A 15,476-nucleotide genomic window follows, 5' to 3' on the forward strand; every position below is an offset into this window, starting at 1 on the left:
ACAAAGTGCAAAGGCAATTCAATGGAGAACAAACAGTCTTCAACAAATGGTGCTGGAACAACTGGATATCCACCTGCAAAAAAATATGAACTTTGATCCATATCTTGCAAAATGGATCTTAAATGTAAAATCTAAAACAAATAAAACTTACAGAAGAAAACAGCAGAAAAATCTCTGTGACCTTTGGTTAGGCAAAAATATCTTAAACACCAAAAGCATGATCCATTAAAGAAAAATTGACAAATATGACTTCAACAAAATGAAAAATTTCTACTCTTCGAAATACACTGTTAGGAAAATGAAAAGACAAGTCACAATGTGGGAGAAAAATTTAAAATCAGAATATATAAAGAGCTCTCAAAACTCCATAACAGGGGCGCCTGGGTGGCGCAGCCGGGTAAGCATCCGACTCTTGGTTTTGGCTCAGGTCATGATCTCAAGGTCCTGGGGCTGGGCTCTGCATGGAGTCGGCTTGAGATTCTCTCTCCCTCTCCCTCTGCCCCTCTTACCCATGCTCTCTTTCTCTAAAATAAATAAATAAATCTTAAAAAAAAAAACCCACAAAACCTGTATTTTTTAAAAAAACCCAAAACCAAAAAACTCTCCATAACAAGAAAAGCACCTAATTTTTAAAGTAAGCAAAAGATTTTAACAGATGTTTCACTGAAGAAGACACACAGTAGTTGCCTGGCAAAGAGGGCAGAGGAGGGAGGAAGGGAGACAAGACAAAGGGGCCTGAGGAAACTTACATGGTGGACGGATATACCCATGATCTTGACGGTGGTGGTGGTTTCACAGAGTACGGGTACACCCGGTGTTATCATATTCTATATTATAAATATAAGCAGCTTCTTGTATGTCGATTTTACTTCAAGAAAGCCATTACAATCTAAAATACTTACCTGAAACAATGGAATAACACTGTAGGTACAACAGGAGTCAAGGTCAGGCAAGAAGAGGTGCATATGGCCAGAGGACTGGGAGGGAGCATCAAGGGGAAGGGGAGACTTTCTCTGAGCTTGGCAGAGTTTGGGAAAGTGGAAAGGAGGGGCAGAGAGAACAGATGGAGGGAAGGAAGAGCAATGATCATGCCAGACCGAGCCGCGTGGTGAAGAATCACAGGGGGCCGGGCTGAGCCAGATGTTATAACGAACCAAACATGAAGTTACAAGGGGAGGGGGCCCTGGTGAGGGCTCCAACACCAACAACAAATTTGCTTGTTAAGTACTTTGCTGGAAGAAGCAGGGAGACTGATGGCAGAATAGCACGTGTGCTTGGTAAGTGTTCGATGAAGGAATGAGCACACGGATTAAATGGATGGAGAGGGGAAAAAGGCAGAAAAAAATACATGATTTTCCTGTTTCTAGACTACAACAAATGGAGTGCTAACAGAAGAATGGGACCTCCACTGCACTAAAGCGGGCCCATGGACTCTGAGCCGTTCACTCTGCGGAGTATGACATCCAAATAGTTACTAAGCTTGTCATTAAAAGATAAGACAACAAGGAGACCTGAAGTTATGTATGTGACAAGGCAGTTTGAGGCAAAGATTCTGGAAGGACACAAGGTACGAAGAACAACAGAAAAGAGCAGGCCGGCCACAGCCATGGAACAGCCACCACATCTCAGGCACAGTGCTAGGCACTCATATACATCATCGGGCTGGACCCGATGGTTGGTGGCATTACTCCATTCTAAAAATGGTACCACAAAGGTCAGAGGTCAGGTTATTTTTCCAGGGCCACCTGCCCGGGCAAAGGCAGAGCCAGGAAGTACACTAAGGCCCATGAGACACCAATACTCGGGCCCTTCTCACTCCATCCTGTTGCCTCTCAGAGGAAACAGGGAAATGAATAGAATATGTTCACCTGAACATCAGCCTTAAACGTATGTCTATTTTCTGTTTCCAGTAAACATTAATCACCCAGCTATAGTTTATAAAGAAAAAAGACAAGTATTGCTTCTACAGAAATCACTGAAGGTAGCAACTTTCAACCGTAAGAGTTCCTTCAGTGATGAATAAAAGTACATTCCATTATAAAACACTGAAGTTTGCAGAAAGAATTTTAATTTCCCTGCAATCTAGATTTAAAGTTGGCAGTGGACACGGTCAGGGAGACTCTGGCATAAAAGCTGAGCCACCCTCCTCTACCGAAGGGGGTTCTGCCTTCTTCTTCAGCCCTCAGCTCCCACGGCACCTCCACAAAGAGATCCCTGACCTCCTGACCTCTTCTCCCCATCGTTGTCTACCACATTTGCTCTTCAATGCACTCATAGCTATTGAAATCATCTCCTTCATTTGATTACTTATTATCTCTCTCTCTCTCTCCTCCATCTCCCCCAGAAACCACCACTGCCAAAAATGCCCTCATGGAGAGCGCCTGGAAGCCGACAGAAGTGTCCGGCACCCCATCTGTAAAAGGCACTCCATCATGACTCAGGGAAAGAATGGGCCAATCCCACAAACTCACGTCTTTCCGCGTCTTGTGTTCTGCCGCCTGAATCCTCTGATCCATTTCCTCTTCCAGCTCACTCAGCTGCATGGCTGCCTTGTCCTGGGCTCTGAAATTCAAGAGCATGCACACCTTTTCACTGCAACTCGCAGAGACAACTTCAACCCTATTTCAACCCCTATTTTACAGATGAGGAGACACACACCATTTAAAATCATATTCCCTGTTCCTTCCACACAATAAAACAGGATTGGCAATTTGACCATTTGAGTGTAAAATAACATTAAAACTAGATATTTACTAAATGGTATAAATTAGATAAAATAGTATTAAACTAGATCGTGGCAAAGAACAGCTAAAGATAATCAAATCACTGGGAAACTCTCAAAAAATTCCGAAATCCTTTTTGCTCCTGCGACTGAGTGACAACCCTGGACAAAAAAAGAACCCCATGGCTAACAGATCTTTAGACAGAATTCCGAAATGTTATTATACAAAACACACAATGTTATACGCTAGTTAGAAGGGGGAAAAAAGGAATCTCAACAGTTATTTCTAATTTCTATTCAGTTCTATTTCTAATCAGTTCCCTAAACTTCTAGAATACAAATATGGTCTTTACATTGAAGAAAAATTCTGTTTCTTTTACTTATGTCATCCCTAAATCACCTCTCTCTAGGGGCTGAGTACGATGATTTGCCAAAGAGTTAGAAATGGCAACATTTCGTTGCGGAGAATTCTGGCATAGTTTTCCTGAGCAACTGGCTAGATGGAGATGTATGTCACTTTACAATGGTCGACGCTTCAGACTAAACCCTAAAAAAAAGTATTTTTTGTTCTCGCTCTGCTGTACGTCCGATTATCTAAATTTTCTCATACATATGTCTTGCCTATTCAACTAGATGACAAGAGACTTGAAAGCAGCCACCATGGGATTTAGAGGGTCAATGACACGCTGTTGATAAAAAGTAGAGAACAGGACCTAAACAGAAGACCTCCCATCTTCCAGTTGGACAGTTTCTTGGTTTACACCATCTTCCCTGCTCGCTACTTGCTGACTCCCTTGTAACACAGGCTGTGCATGCATTAGTTTAATTTCTATATAAAGTTCCAAATGAGTGCTGAGGGGTGGGGAGAAAGCCCCAAAATAAAATTCTGAGTGACTTCCTATTCTTTTCCACCTGTGTTTTCTCCATCCCTACCTGACAGCCTGCCCGAAGGGATGTTAACCTCATTTGCAAAGTTAGCTATTTCTGGTTCATGTATAAATACCTGCTATCTGAAATCTAGGAACTGCATATCCTCACAGCAACTTTGTTCTTCTGGTCAACTCTGGGGCTGTAAAACAGCCAAGTCCCACATCCTTTTCCCCCCATGACCGTTTTTCCAATTGCTCCTTCCCAATATCCAAGACTGCTCCTGAATGTGCTCTTTCTGCCTTCCTCACTTCTGAGCAATGAATTTTTTTTGGCGGGGGGTAAGTCAGGGTAGTCATGGTAGACACCATGTTTGCCCCAGCAATTCCTAACTCCTGGTGAAATGTCTGGTGTGATGAAGACTGTCCACTCTAACCTAGTCCAGGGCTTTCATCCAGACACTGGGGCCATCCTTCGGGTACAAGTACAGAGGGAAAAGATAGAGACCCACCCCCTTCTAAAAATCCCAGGTGAGGGTGGATGGTCCTCAGCTAAGAACATAAGAGAACTTCACAGTCATCACGGAAGCACTTCAGCGAGGTCTCTGATAGCTGGGACAGAGCCTGACTTTGGCTCCCACCCCGACCGTAGCGCAGCGGGGAGGAGACAAGCAGGGACACAGCTCAGCAGGTAACACACTCACTCCACAGGGGGACAGCAGCCTGGCTGATGAGGAGAACATGAAGAATGCCATTCCGTTTTCCCTCGTGGGTTTACATGGTACTATCCCTTAAAGGTCACAAATAAATGTGTGTGTGTGTGTGTGTGTGTGTGTGTAAGTTTGTCTGTTTTAACAGGTGTTCCTGGACACTCTAAAAACTCAATATGTATGTCTGTGAATCACCCCCAGTTTACAGAATTTGGAGTTCATAGGACCACCCTACTATCTACCCTATTGACAGCCCCTAGCAGACAAACTTGAGGGCAGTTCGGAGACAGGAACTGAAAATGTTCATGAGAACCTCCCTGTGAATAGCTCAGATCTTATATAAAAAGAACTATAAAAAGTCAACGTTTTAAAACACTCCTATATTTTAATTTCTTTCACTTGAACTCCAAAGGGTCAACTAGATAGTCTGACCATCACTTTGAAGAAAGCATAAAGAGACACAAGAGTACCCTCTCCTGCCCCTTCGCAGATGGGGCGCCTCCTATCAAAGGGGCAGAGACCAGCAGCATGCGCCACGTGCTCAGAGATGCTGGTGAGGCAGTGAGAAGCATCTCTGGGGCAGAACAGCCGGGAATTAAGCAAACAAATGCTCTCTTTCCCACTAATGCCAGAAGGACTGTGGTTCTTCCGGGGAACAAAAAGGCCGATGTTTGGACTGTAACACATGTAAGCTCTTCCTCTGCACTGGGCTCCTGGTAAACCCAGTAAGATATCTTAAGTAAACCAGCTCTGGCTCATGCAAACTGTCTGACGGTCCGGGCTTAAAGCTTTCTGGCTTTCAGTTCAGGCTGGGTGAGGAGGGCCAGAGACAGGAAGAGTCCCACCACTGAGCACCCACCATGTGGTCGGCCTGGGGCGGGGGGGGGGCTCCACCCAGGACATCATCTACTGTGCCTGCACACCCTGAGAATGTGAATATTTACAGTCTGCAGGTGCAGAAACCTGCCCAGAGTCACACACCTGTCCGTGACAGGGCCAGGCTTCAAATGGAGTCTGGTCTGCCTCTCTGGATGAAAACTTTCCTGTATGTTTCAAGTGGCTGGATATAAGATAACAAATCTCTCTGAACTCCTCTGCATGGAATCACTGGTCTTGAACAGTTTATATGCTAGGATCACGGTGACCTACTGATGGACCCTACAGAGTACTCCCCGACTCAGCTTTCTTTGCGCTGGCTCAGTTCAAGAAGCTCCAGATGCCTGAGGGTCCGGAAGTCCACCCACATCTTATCAATCGTGCAGTTCAGTCCTCCTGCTGCCTGGACACAGAGCCAGTTAAAGGACCCCACGTGCCACTGAGGAAGGAAGGGCGTTGGGGCACCTGGGTGGCTCAGTTAAGCTTCTGATTCTTGATTTCAGCTCAGGTCATGACCTCAGGGTCATCAGATTGAGCCCCGTGTTGGACTCCAGGCTTGCATATGAGCCTGCTTTAGATTCTCTCTCCCTCCTCCCCTCTCCCCCTCGCCCCACCCCCACTCACATTCTCTCTCTCTCTTTTAAAAAAAAAAAAAAAAGACAGGAAGGGCTTCAATACCTCTTCACCGCAATGGCCAGGTTTTCCATTTCTGTGCTCTGCAGTTTGATCTCGCGGATAAAGTTCCTTATAACATGTTCGTACGGCTGAATTAGTCTTGGCTCCACGAGGTTGATGTTTAGATATAAGGTACTAACTTGCTCTTTTCTGCCAAAGGAAAAAAATACTAAAATTAAGAGCTAAATTAAACCAAGTAAAAAATTAAAAGGCAAATTTCCAGAATATTTTCAGGAATGAGACACATAAGAACCAAGGAAGAAAAAAGCAACAATAGAAGAACCAGAAGGGAGGGAGGAGCGAGTGGTCAGAGATGCTGTGGCATTAGTCTCTGTATTATTTTTAAAATGGAACAGCAAGTTTGTTTTTCTCAGATTTATTGAGGTATGACTGATAAATAAAAACCATATATATTTAGGTTTCCAAGTCATGATCTAGTGTTAGAACATGTAGACTGCTGAGAGAAAAGAAATGCATAGGGAGGGATTGCCAGGGAGGGGCATTTTTGTTACTTCAGGGTTTTTTAACAGAAAGGTAAATAGGGGGCATCTGGTTGGCTCAGTTGGTATAGCATGTGACTCTTGATCTCAAGATCATGAGTTCCAGCCCCACAGTGGGCATGGAGCCCACCTAAGTAAGTAAGTAAGTAAATAAATAAATAATAAAAATAGAAGCCGAAATAGAAATTGAAAAAAGAAAGGCAAACAGATGGACAGAAAAAAGTTAGGTGACCATTAAACTGATGAACATGTTCCACCAATTCGTAATAAGACATATTTCAGCCTTTACCTATTATTTTATAGTCAGTTAAAAATTACTTCGTACAGGGGCACCTGGGTGGCATAGCAGTTAAGCGTCTGCCTTCGGCTCAGGGCGTGATCCCAGCGTTGTGGGATTGAGTCCCACATCAGGCTCCTCCGCTAGGAGCCTGCTTCTTCCTCTCCCACTCCCCCTGCTTGTGTTCCCTCTCTCTCGTTGGCTGTCTCTACCTCTGAATAAATAAATAAAATCTTAAAAAAAAAATTACTTCGTACAAATTCTTACGTATTTATATGTGACAATCCTCATATGTGTCATTATTAACTTTTACTAAAAGACAAATATTCCAGAGTCATTTCAAAAAAAAAACCAAAAACTGATGCGGCTGGGTAGCTCAGCTGTCGGAGGACAAAGGAGTGAGTCCGTGGGGCTAGCAGTCCTCCTGACTCAAGTTCAGAGGCTGACGCGCAAACTGTACAGAAAGAAGACTGTGAAGACAGGAAGGTGGCCATCAAAACACCAAGGAGACAGGCCACAGAAAGAACCAACCCTGCGGGCACCATGATCTGAGATTTCTAGCCTCCAGAACTGTCTGAAAATAAATTTCAGTTGTTTAAGCCACCAGTCTGTATTTGTTACTAGAAATTCCTAGGTGACCACCCCATACAATAAAAGGTCCAAGGCCCCAGAATGACTGAGTGGCGGAGCTGGGATCCCACCCCAGTCTGAGTCTGCAGACATCGTGATCCGCCATAACATTATTCGGCTTCCCAATTGTGCGAAAGCATCTGAACCGTGGCAGAAGAAATGGAATTCAAAATTAATTCACAGAACTAGGAAACACTGCAACATGTGAGGTGTATATTAACCTAGAGGCTTAGTTAAGCATGACCTCAAGGTGTGTCCATGAACTATAAACTCCCCCAGGTTTGCGCTTATACGTGAACTGCTCAGTCCGTGCAGAGGCCAATTATGATTGAAAAGAACTGCTCAAGTGCAATATCCTTAAGCTGCAGGATTAAGTCACTTTATTGGATATAAGACGCAGGAAGTGGCCATCATCCTTCCCATTAGAGCTGAGTACAAACACTGGTTGCAATAGTGAGCCGTATTTACTAGAGCAGTAAACAAAACAAAACACAAATACTCGTAGATTGTCCCGTGCAATTTCAATGCATATCAGGATCATTAACTTCTTTGCCTTTTGTCAGTTACTGATCACCAGCAGGATACAAAACATAAAAACCTTCTCCTTAATAGGAACCTGCCTGTCAGAGATGGCCATTAAGATACTGTCACCTAGAGTCCTTGCTTATTGGTTAACAGCACAATAAAATGTCCACAAGTAGAGATCAGTAGATTTACTGGCTTACTGCAAATTTCAAAAATAAGAAAGAAACATGATGATTTGTAAATTTTTTTGCTGGTCCTGACATTATAAAGAATTTCAGAAATGGTTTACAGGGAAGTATACAAACAGATCAATTATGGAAAATATCTGCTATTAGCAGAAACTATGTGATATGGCTAACCATTGTGCTACAGACTACATGAATACTCATCTATCCTGCTTCCTATTACAGGGCACGCGGGGAGAAATGACTTCCCAGAACGGCAGGCAGGTAGGCTAGAGTCATGTGACTAGTTCTAGTCAATGGAACAGGAACAGAAGGGGTGTGTTGGTTACTTTAACGCTTGTTCCCTAAAATCCTTCGTAAGATCCTCAGCTTCTATTCATTCATATTCTCCCCCCAACCATGTCTCTCTCTTCATCCCCCTTCCCCCTCTTTCTTCCCGCTCTTTCTCTACCTGCCCCCACCTCTCTTCCTCATCCCCACAGCTGAAGTGAAGAACTCCAATATGGCGAAGCCGTGGGATAGGATGTGCTTGGCTTCCTGAATCACCACACTGAGTTTAACTGCTCAGCAGGGCTGCCTGACCACTTCAATCTGAATGACACACAAGAAAGAAATGTTTGTATTTTGTAAAGTCACTAGGACTTGGACCTTCTTTGTTACAGTCAGTTTGAACTTAAAAGGTTGGCACAATAGTTTCTTTTCTTTTTTTTAATTATCCTCCTCCAGATTAAATTACTTCCTCATCTTTTTCCTTGATAGCTTCATATTAACTACGTAAAAGTTTCTATGACCGGGCTAAGTCTTCAGCACCACCACCCACCCACTCTCTCTCAAGGGAACAAAAGACTACTCGGAAGCATCACAGACTGAGACAGACATTTATTAAGCACCTTACATATGTAGTCCAGGCAGTGATTCAGCATTTACATGTACTAGTCACTTAATCCTCATGTCAACCCTCTAAAGAAGTTATCACCAGTATCCTGTTTACCAAAGAGGAAACTGAGGCAGAGGCAGCTAAGTACTGTCATGGTAGCAGAGCCAGGATTCCAACTCAGCCCACCTGACTCCAGAGTCCAGCTCCCCACGGAGGAGCCAGCTCTTCGTGCCAAAAGTAAATGCTGAACTCATCTTCAGGGGCCCCAGGGGCATGTCTCCATTTAAGAAAATTTAATGTATCAAGATTTTTAAAAAATTGCTTCGGAGGAAGCTATGCATTACTGCTGCAAGGACTGTCCACATTACAAAGGGTCTCCTTTAAAGAATGAAGGCATGAGGAAGATTAAAATGAGAGAATCTTATAAAATTTGGTTTACCTAAAGCTATTTGGGGAAAGCACTATTGTAGACAATAAGGCCCCCTCCTACCTTCCCTGGCTCCCATATGTCCGTGTGCTTCATTTGGTCTGTATCTGTGAAACTAGAGAACCATCTAGATTATGCCAAGAGACAGCCAACAGAACACACTCGGCAATTCTGACATCTGGTTGGAGAAAACAAAACAAAAATTTAAAAAACCACCTTATAGTAACAAGGGATAATACCTGGTCCCTCTCTGTGGGCTTTAAATGCTGTGCCCTGCCCAGGCAGCTAAACACATGTGGGTTCCTCAGCTCCACAGACTTGGTGCCAAGATAATCTGTTCTGCTCCTAAGAGTGCTGCAGTCACCGGTCTCCCCCAGTGTCCTTGCTCCCCACGTCAAAGGTTAAGCAAGCAGAGAATGCACAATGCCGCACACACAGCTCTGTTTCCTTCTGGCCTGACCCCAGGTGGCACCTGTGAGGACTGAGAATGGTGCCTGGTGGTGACAAAGCCTGAAGTACTCTTCATTCATTGAGTCCAGGCTTCATCTCATGCAGTTACACTTGGATTCACAAACACCACATGGACCTGCCTACAGGTGCACTTAACAAATATTCGGAAAAAATTAAGGGTCAAGCCATAGGTTTTAGCCAGCCGAGACAAAACACACTCTCTACCCTTCTGTGCCAAGAGAGCCCCTAACACTAAAAATAATCTAATTCATGTCTGAAGGAAAAGAGATCGAATAAAAGGCAGAGAAAGACATCGGAGAAATGCAGATCAGAGAAAAATATGCCCTGAATTACCAACCAGCTTTAGATGTTTAAAACCTGAGCCTATAATATTATGCAGCTATCAAAAAAATGCAATATTACTATTTGCAGTGATGTGGATGGAACTAGAGGGTATTATGCTAAGAAAAATAAGTCAATCAGAGAAAGACAATTATCGTATGATCTCACTCGTGTGTGGAATTTAAGAAACAAAACAGGATCATAGGGGAAGAGAAGAAAAAATAAAACAAGACGAAACCAGAGAGGGAGACAAACCATAAGAGACTCTTCTTCTTCTTTTTTTTTTTTTAAGATTTTATTTATTCATTTGACAAAGATAGAGACAGCTAGCGAGACAGGGAACGCAAGCAGGGGAAGTGGGAGAGGAAGAAGCAGGCTTCCAGCGGAGGAGCCTGATGTGGGGCTCGATCCCAGAACACTGGGATCACGCCCTGAGCCGAAGGCAGACGTTTAACGACTGAGCCACCCAGGTGCCCTGAAACCGTAAGAGACTCTTAATCACAGGAAACAAACCGAGGGTGGCTAGAGGGAAGGGGAGTGGAGGGATGGGGTAACTGGGTGATGGACATTAAGGAGGGCATGTAATGTAATGAGCACTGGGTATTATATAAAACAAGTTTGTGGAGATAAAGGTAAATCTAAGTCCAGTGTTATTTAATCCAGAAATGTATAACTTCAGAAGTTTTCATGAACTTCAACTTTCCTTTGCTACAGAATGTGTAAAATTAGACAATTAGAATCTGATCAAACAGATCACCTGAACAGAATAGAGAGCCCATAAAGAGACCCACCTGAATACAGTCAACAGGTATTTGACAAAGGAGCAAGGGTAATACAACAGAGCAAAGACAGTCTTTTTAACAAATGGTGCTGGAAAACTGGGCTTCCTCGTGCTAAAGAACAAACATAGACACAGAATTTATACCATTCACCACAATGAAGTCAAAATGGATCACAGACCTAAACATAAAATGCAAAACTATAAAACTTCTAGAAGATAAGAAAGGAGAAAACCTAGATGACCATGGGTATGACGACAACTTTTTAGATCCAATACCAAAGGCATAATCCATGAGAAAAAGAATGGATAAGCTGGACTTCACTAAAATTAAAAACTGCTCTGTGAAAGGCAGTGCCAAGAAAATGAGAAGATAAGCCACAGACTGGAAGAAATATCTGCAAAAGACCCATCTGACAATGTACTGTCATCTAAAATATACCCCCACAAAACCCTTAAAACTCAACAATGAGGGGGAAAAAAAGAACCTGATTGAAAAAGTGGGTCAACAGACACTTCACTGAAGAAGACATACAGATGACAAATGAGCATATGGAAAAAATGCTCCACATCATATGGCATCAGGGAAATGAAAATTAAAACAATGAGATAGCACCACATGCCTATTAGAATGGCAAAAATTTGGAACACTGACAATATCAAATGTTGGTGAGGGTGTGGAGCAACAGGAATTCTCATTCATTGCTGGCAGGAATGCAGAATGGTAGTCACTTAGGAGGACAGTGTGACAGTTTCTTAGAAGACCAAACACACTCTTAACCATACAATCCAGCAATCAATGCTTCTTGGTATTTATCCAAAGGAGTTGAAAATTTATGTCCACACAAAAACTTACCGAATGGGTACAGCCCCTTCGGTCATAACTGCCAAAACTGGGAAGCAACCAAGATGTTCTTCAGTAGGTGAGTGGATAAACTACGGTGTATCCACACAAGGAAGTATTAACCAACACTTGAAAAATGAGCTACCAAGCCATGAGAAGATATAGAGGAACTGTAAATGCCATATGACTGTGCAAAAGAAACCAGTCTGAAAAGATGACATACTACATAATTCCAACTCTATGACATTCTGGAAAAGGCAAAACTTGGAGACAGTAAAGAGATCAGTGGTTGCCAAGGATTGGAGGGGAGGGGACAAGGATGAATAGGTGGAACACAGAGGATTTTTAAGGCAATGAAAATACTCTGTAAGATAATATAACAATGGGTATATATCACTGTACCGTTGCCCAAACCCATGTAATGAACACGAGTGAACTCTAAAGTAAAATAAGGAATTTCGGTGGTTATAATGTGTAAATGTAGGCTCATCAAATGTAACAAATGTATCATTCTGATAGAGGTTTGCTGATAATGGGGGAAGTTGTACAGGTGTGGGGGCAAGGGATATATGGGAAATCTCTGTACCTTCCTCTTAATTCTTCTACAAACCTAAAACTGCTCTAAAAAATAAATCTATTTTCTTTTTTTAATATGATAGTTTATTTCTCTTTGGGGGTAAGAAAAATGGGTATATTTCTACTCAGGAGACACCAGCTGATCTTTCTAGATGCCCTGAACCAACCATACTGTCTTTGGTCAGTAAATGGAAAGGCGTATCTTCTTACCTCCACACAAGTTAGATAAATATACTGACTTCAAAATATACTTTTATTACACAGTACATACACATACTTTCAGAACAAACCCCAACTAACTGGAAAATGAATTCTACCAACCAAATCTAGCTCTGCCCCTCAAACAGGGCGGCATTAACTCTCCTGGTGAAGTCCATGTCTTTCTTTCCAGACACCGTGAGCGGTGTGTGCTTCCCTGCCCACCAATGGCCAGACACTGGTCGCCTCGAACTGGAAGTGATTCCAGTGTGTGTTTCTCAAAAAAGCTCTCACTCTTCATTAACTCAGTCACAAAGTGATTATCTGACTCTCCCTTCTAGAGAAAACAATGGTCTCTTCAACTTGGTTCCATCATTCCACAGAGGGAGACAAGCCAGTCCAGGGGCCTAGGCCTTCCTTGGCTCTGCTTTGCTGCTGCTCAATCAGAGGATGATCCAGCCCAGGTGTTCAGCCAGCATTGCTCATCCAGGGCTCCCTGCCCAAATACGTGTCCCACAGGTAAAATTCCTTCAGGATTCCCATTGCCCTGAGAAGTATTTTACTTCCCTAAGTGCTTAGATGGGTAGCATTCCCGCCAAGATTTTAAAATGGAAACTCCCTGGGAGATGATTCAAAGTCTAGAAACGTTTCAAATTGCAAATTGCTTCCTATTTGAAATCACTGACATTTAGTGACTGCGAGTTTGCCAATGGAGGGAGGAAGACAGAAACAAGCAAGAGGCATCGTGCTAAAGGGTTGGGGAGGGCCGCTTCAGTCATGAGTGAATAGCGCATGGGGGAAGTGTAATGGCCTAGCTAAATCAAATGCTTCCTCACCACATCCTGGCTTTGCGACTCAGGGCAAAACACTTAGCCTCCTGAGCTTCAGTTTCCTCAGACATAAAGTGAGGAGAGTGATGGAACCTACCATGTAACATGAGGATTCACCCCGACTGAAGCACATACAACAATCCCAGGCGCATTGTAGGGAATCGATAAATGTTGGCCATTATTACAATCTGTTATTGCTCTTGACTCTTGTACCCCAATGTGTTAGAAAGAAGTGGGTGTTTATCTCCTCTGTACCTCTAGGTTGTGTTTTGGGGAAGGGGGGAGAAAGCAGCATGGTGTGGAAACTTCATGGATAGAAATGTTGTCTTCTGGGTACCAGTGCAGGGGAAACTGAGAAATGAAAATAGGGTCATGCCTGCGGTCAGTCCGCGAAGCTCACAGTCCAGTGGTAGGATAGCATGATTTATAAGAAATATAAATTTCATCATTCAGATGACCAAAAAATACAATTCTTAGATATATTTGGTCTTGATCCACAATTCCTGAAAAACTTCAAAGCCATAAAGGTGAAATGGGAAGTCTTTTTATTGATGAAGGTGATTTTTGGACCCCACCCAAAGAGGTGGCTAGTTGCCACGAGGACCAACCATGTGATTAAAGGGTTGAAACTTTCAGTCCCACACACCCCACACCCTGACCTCCAGGGAGAGGAAAGGGGCTGCAGGTTGAATCAGCCAGTGGCCAACAATTAGCTTATCATGACTACATAATGAACCCTCCTTATAAAACCCAAGAGAACATCTTTTTGGTCCTATGGGGAGAGTTTCCATGCTTGGGAAACCAGAACACTTCCATGTGCCACCGAGCTAGGCCCCAAGCTCCACAATGACAGAAACTCCTTTGGTTGGGACCTCATCCCATATATTTCTTCAAGTGGCTGTTGATTCATACTCTGTCATAACCTTTAATAAATTGGTAAATGTAGGTACATGTCTCCCTGAGTTCTGTAAGCCTCTCTAGTGAATTAATTGAATTTAAGGAGGAGATTGTTGGAACCTCCAATCAGTTGGAAGCACAGGTAACAGCCTAGGGCTTGTGACTGGAGTCTAAAGTGGGGGATAGGGGCAGTCTTGTAGGACTGAACCCTTAACTTGGTGGAATCTGATGCTACCTCCAAGTAGACAGTGTCAAAATGGAGTTGAATTCTTGAACACCTTGTTGGTGTCCAAGGACTGCTTGGTTTTTTTTTGGGAGGAGGGCGGGTTCATCCCCACCCACGTTGGAACTGGGTCCAAGTATTCCAAAAGAAGGGGTCAGTAAAAGTCTTCTGTAAAGCACCAGTCAGAAAATATTTATAATTTCTGTTGCAAATACTCAACACTGCCACTGTAGCATGAAAACAGACAGAGAGAACACACAAATGAGTTTAACTGTGCTCCAATCAAATTTTATTTACACAAACAGGCCAAGGGCCAAATGGGCCCTCCTTGGATCCCTGTCATAGTCTGTTAACAAGGAAGGCCCTGAGCACAGTAATGAGGATGGGGCAATGCAGGCCTAGCCTTCTATACATAAGAAAACAGGCCTTTGGTCACATCCTGCCCCCAAGTGCATATCGATTTATTTTTATATATGGACAGCACATTGTCCGTGTGCTCTGTATGTGCACACACATGTGTGAGAATATGTACCTCCTTACTTAAGAGCACTGACAATGTGCATTCATGCTCCCAGTATTTCTCTTCTATCAATTTCTCTTCTATCAATTTACAAGTTAAATATAGGCATAATCTAGTAACGTTAGTGCAAGTTGGTGTATTTTCACAGAAAATTTCTATTTTGGTAAGAAAGATAGGAGTTGGGAGGAAAATAAAAGAGTGACACATCGGTTCCTGTACAAAGTTTTCCTTTAGATGACATCTGTCACCTTCCCGGGTTCACCTGGGACAATCTCATGCTGTTGTCCTGTATTTTGACCACTTTGACTTAAAAAAAGGAAAATTCTGGATAAACACTCATCAAAAAGCTACATTAACAGTAGGTAACTGTTATTGAACTCTGTACTAACTATGTATTAAAGTTATTAACAACTGCATTATAATAAGCCACGGGGAGTTGGTGGATCTGCACCTTTTTCCTCCAGCTTTTACCCAGGAGTGTGTGACACACCCTTCCAGTGCTGAGACTTCTCATGAACACGTGGCTAAATGGGAAGACAATCAGTGAT

The 15,476-nt window shown here is 43.1% G+C and overlaps 1 protein-coding gene across 2 annotated transcripts in view; it reads right to left on the minus strand.

Moving 5' to 3' along the window:
• Positions 1-15,476, minus strand: part of RASEF (RAS and EF-hand domain containing) — an 80,477-nt gene that overhangs the window by 43,644 nt on the left and 21,357 nt on the right. For both annotated transcript variants that reach the window (XM_057305632.1, XM_026518787.4), the window contains exons 2-3: positions 5,853-5,999; positions 2,472-2,562 (exon numbers count right to left, since the gene is read on the minus strand). In XM_057305632.1, the coding sequence (XP_057161615.1) occupies positions 2,472-2,562; positions 5,853-5,999 (238 nt within the window). The remainder of the gene's footprint in view (positions 1-2,471; positions 2,563-5,852; positions 6,000-15,476) is intronic.

The sequence above is a fragment of the Ursus arctos genome, unplaced genomic scaffold (assembly GCF_023065955.2).
Source record: "Ursus arctos isolate Adak ecotype North America unplaced genomic scaffold, UrsArc2.0 scaffold_33, whole genome shotgun sequence".
In the NCBI taxonomy this organism is placed as follows: Eukaryota; Metazoa; Chordata; class Mammalia; order Carnivora; family Ursidae; genus Ursus; species Ursus arctos.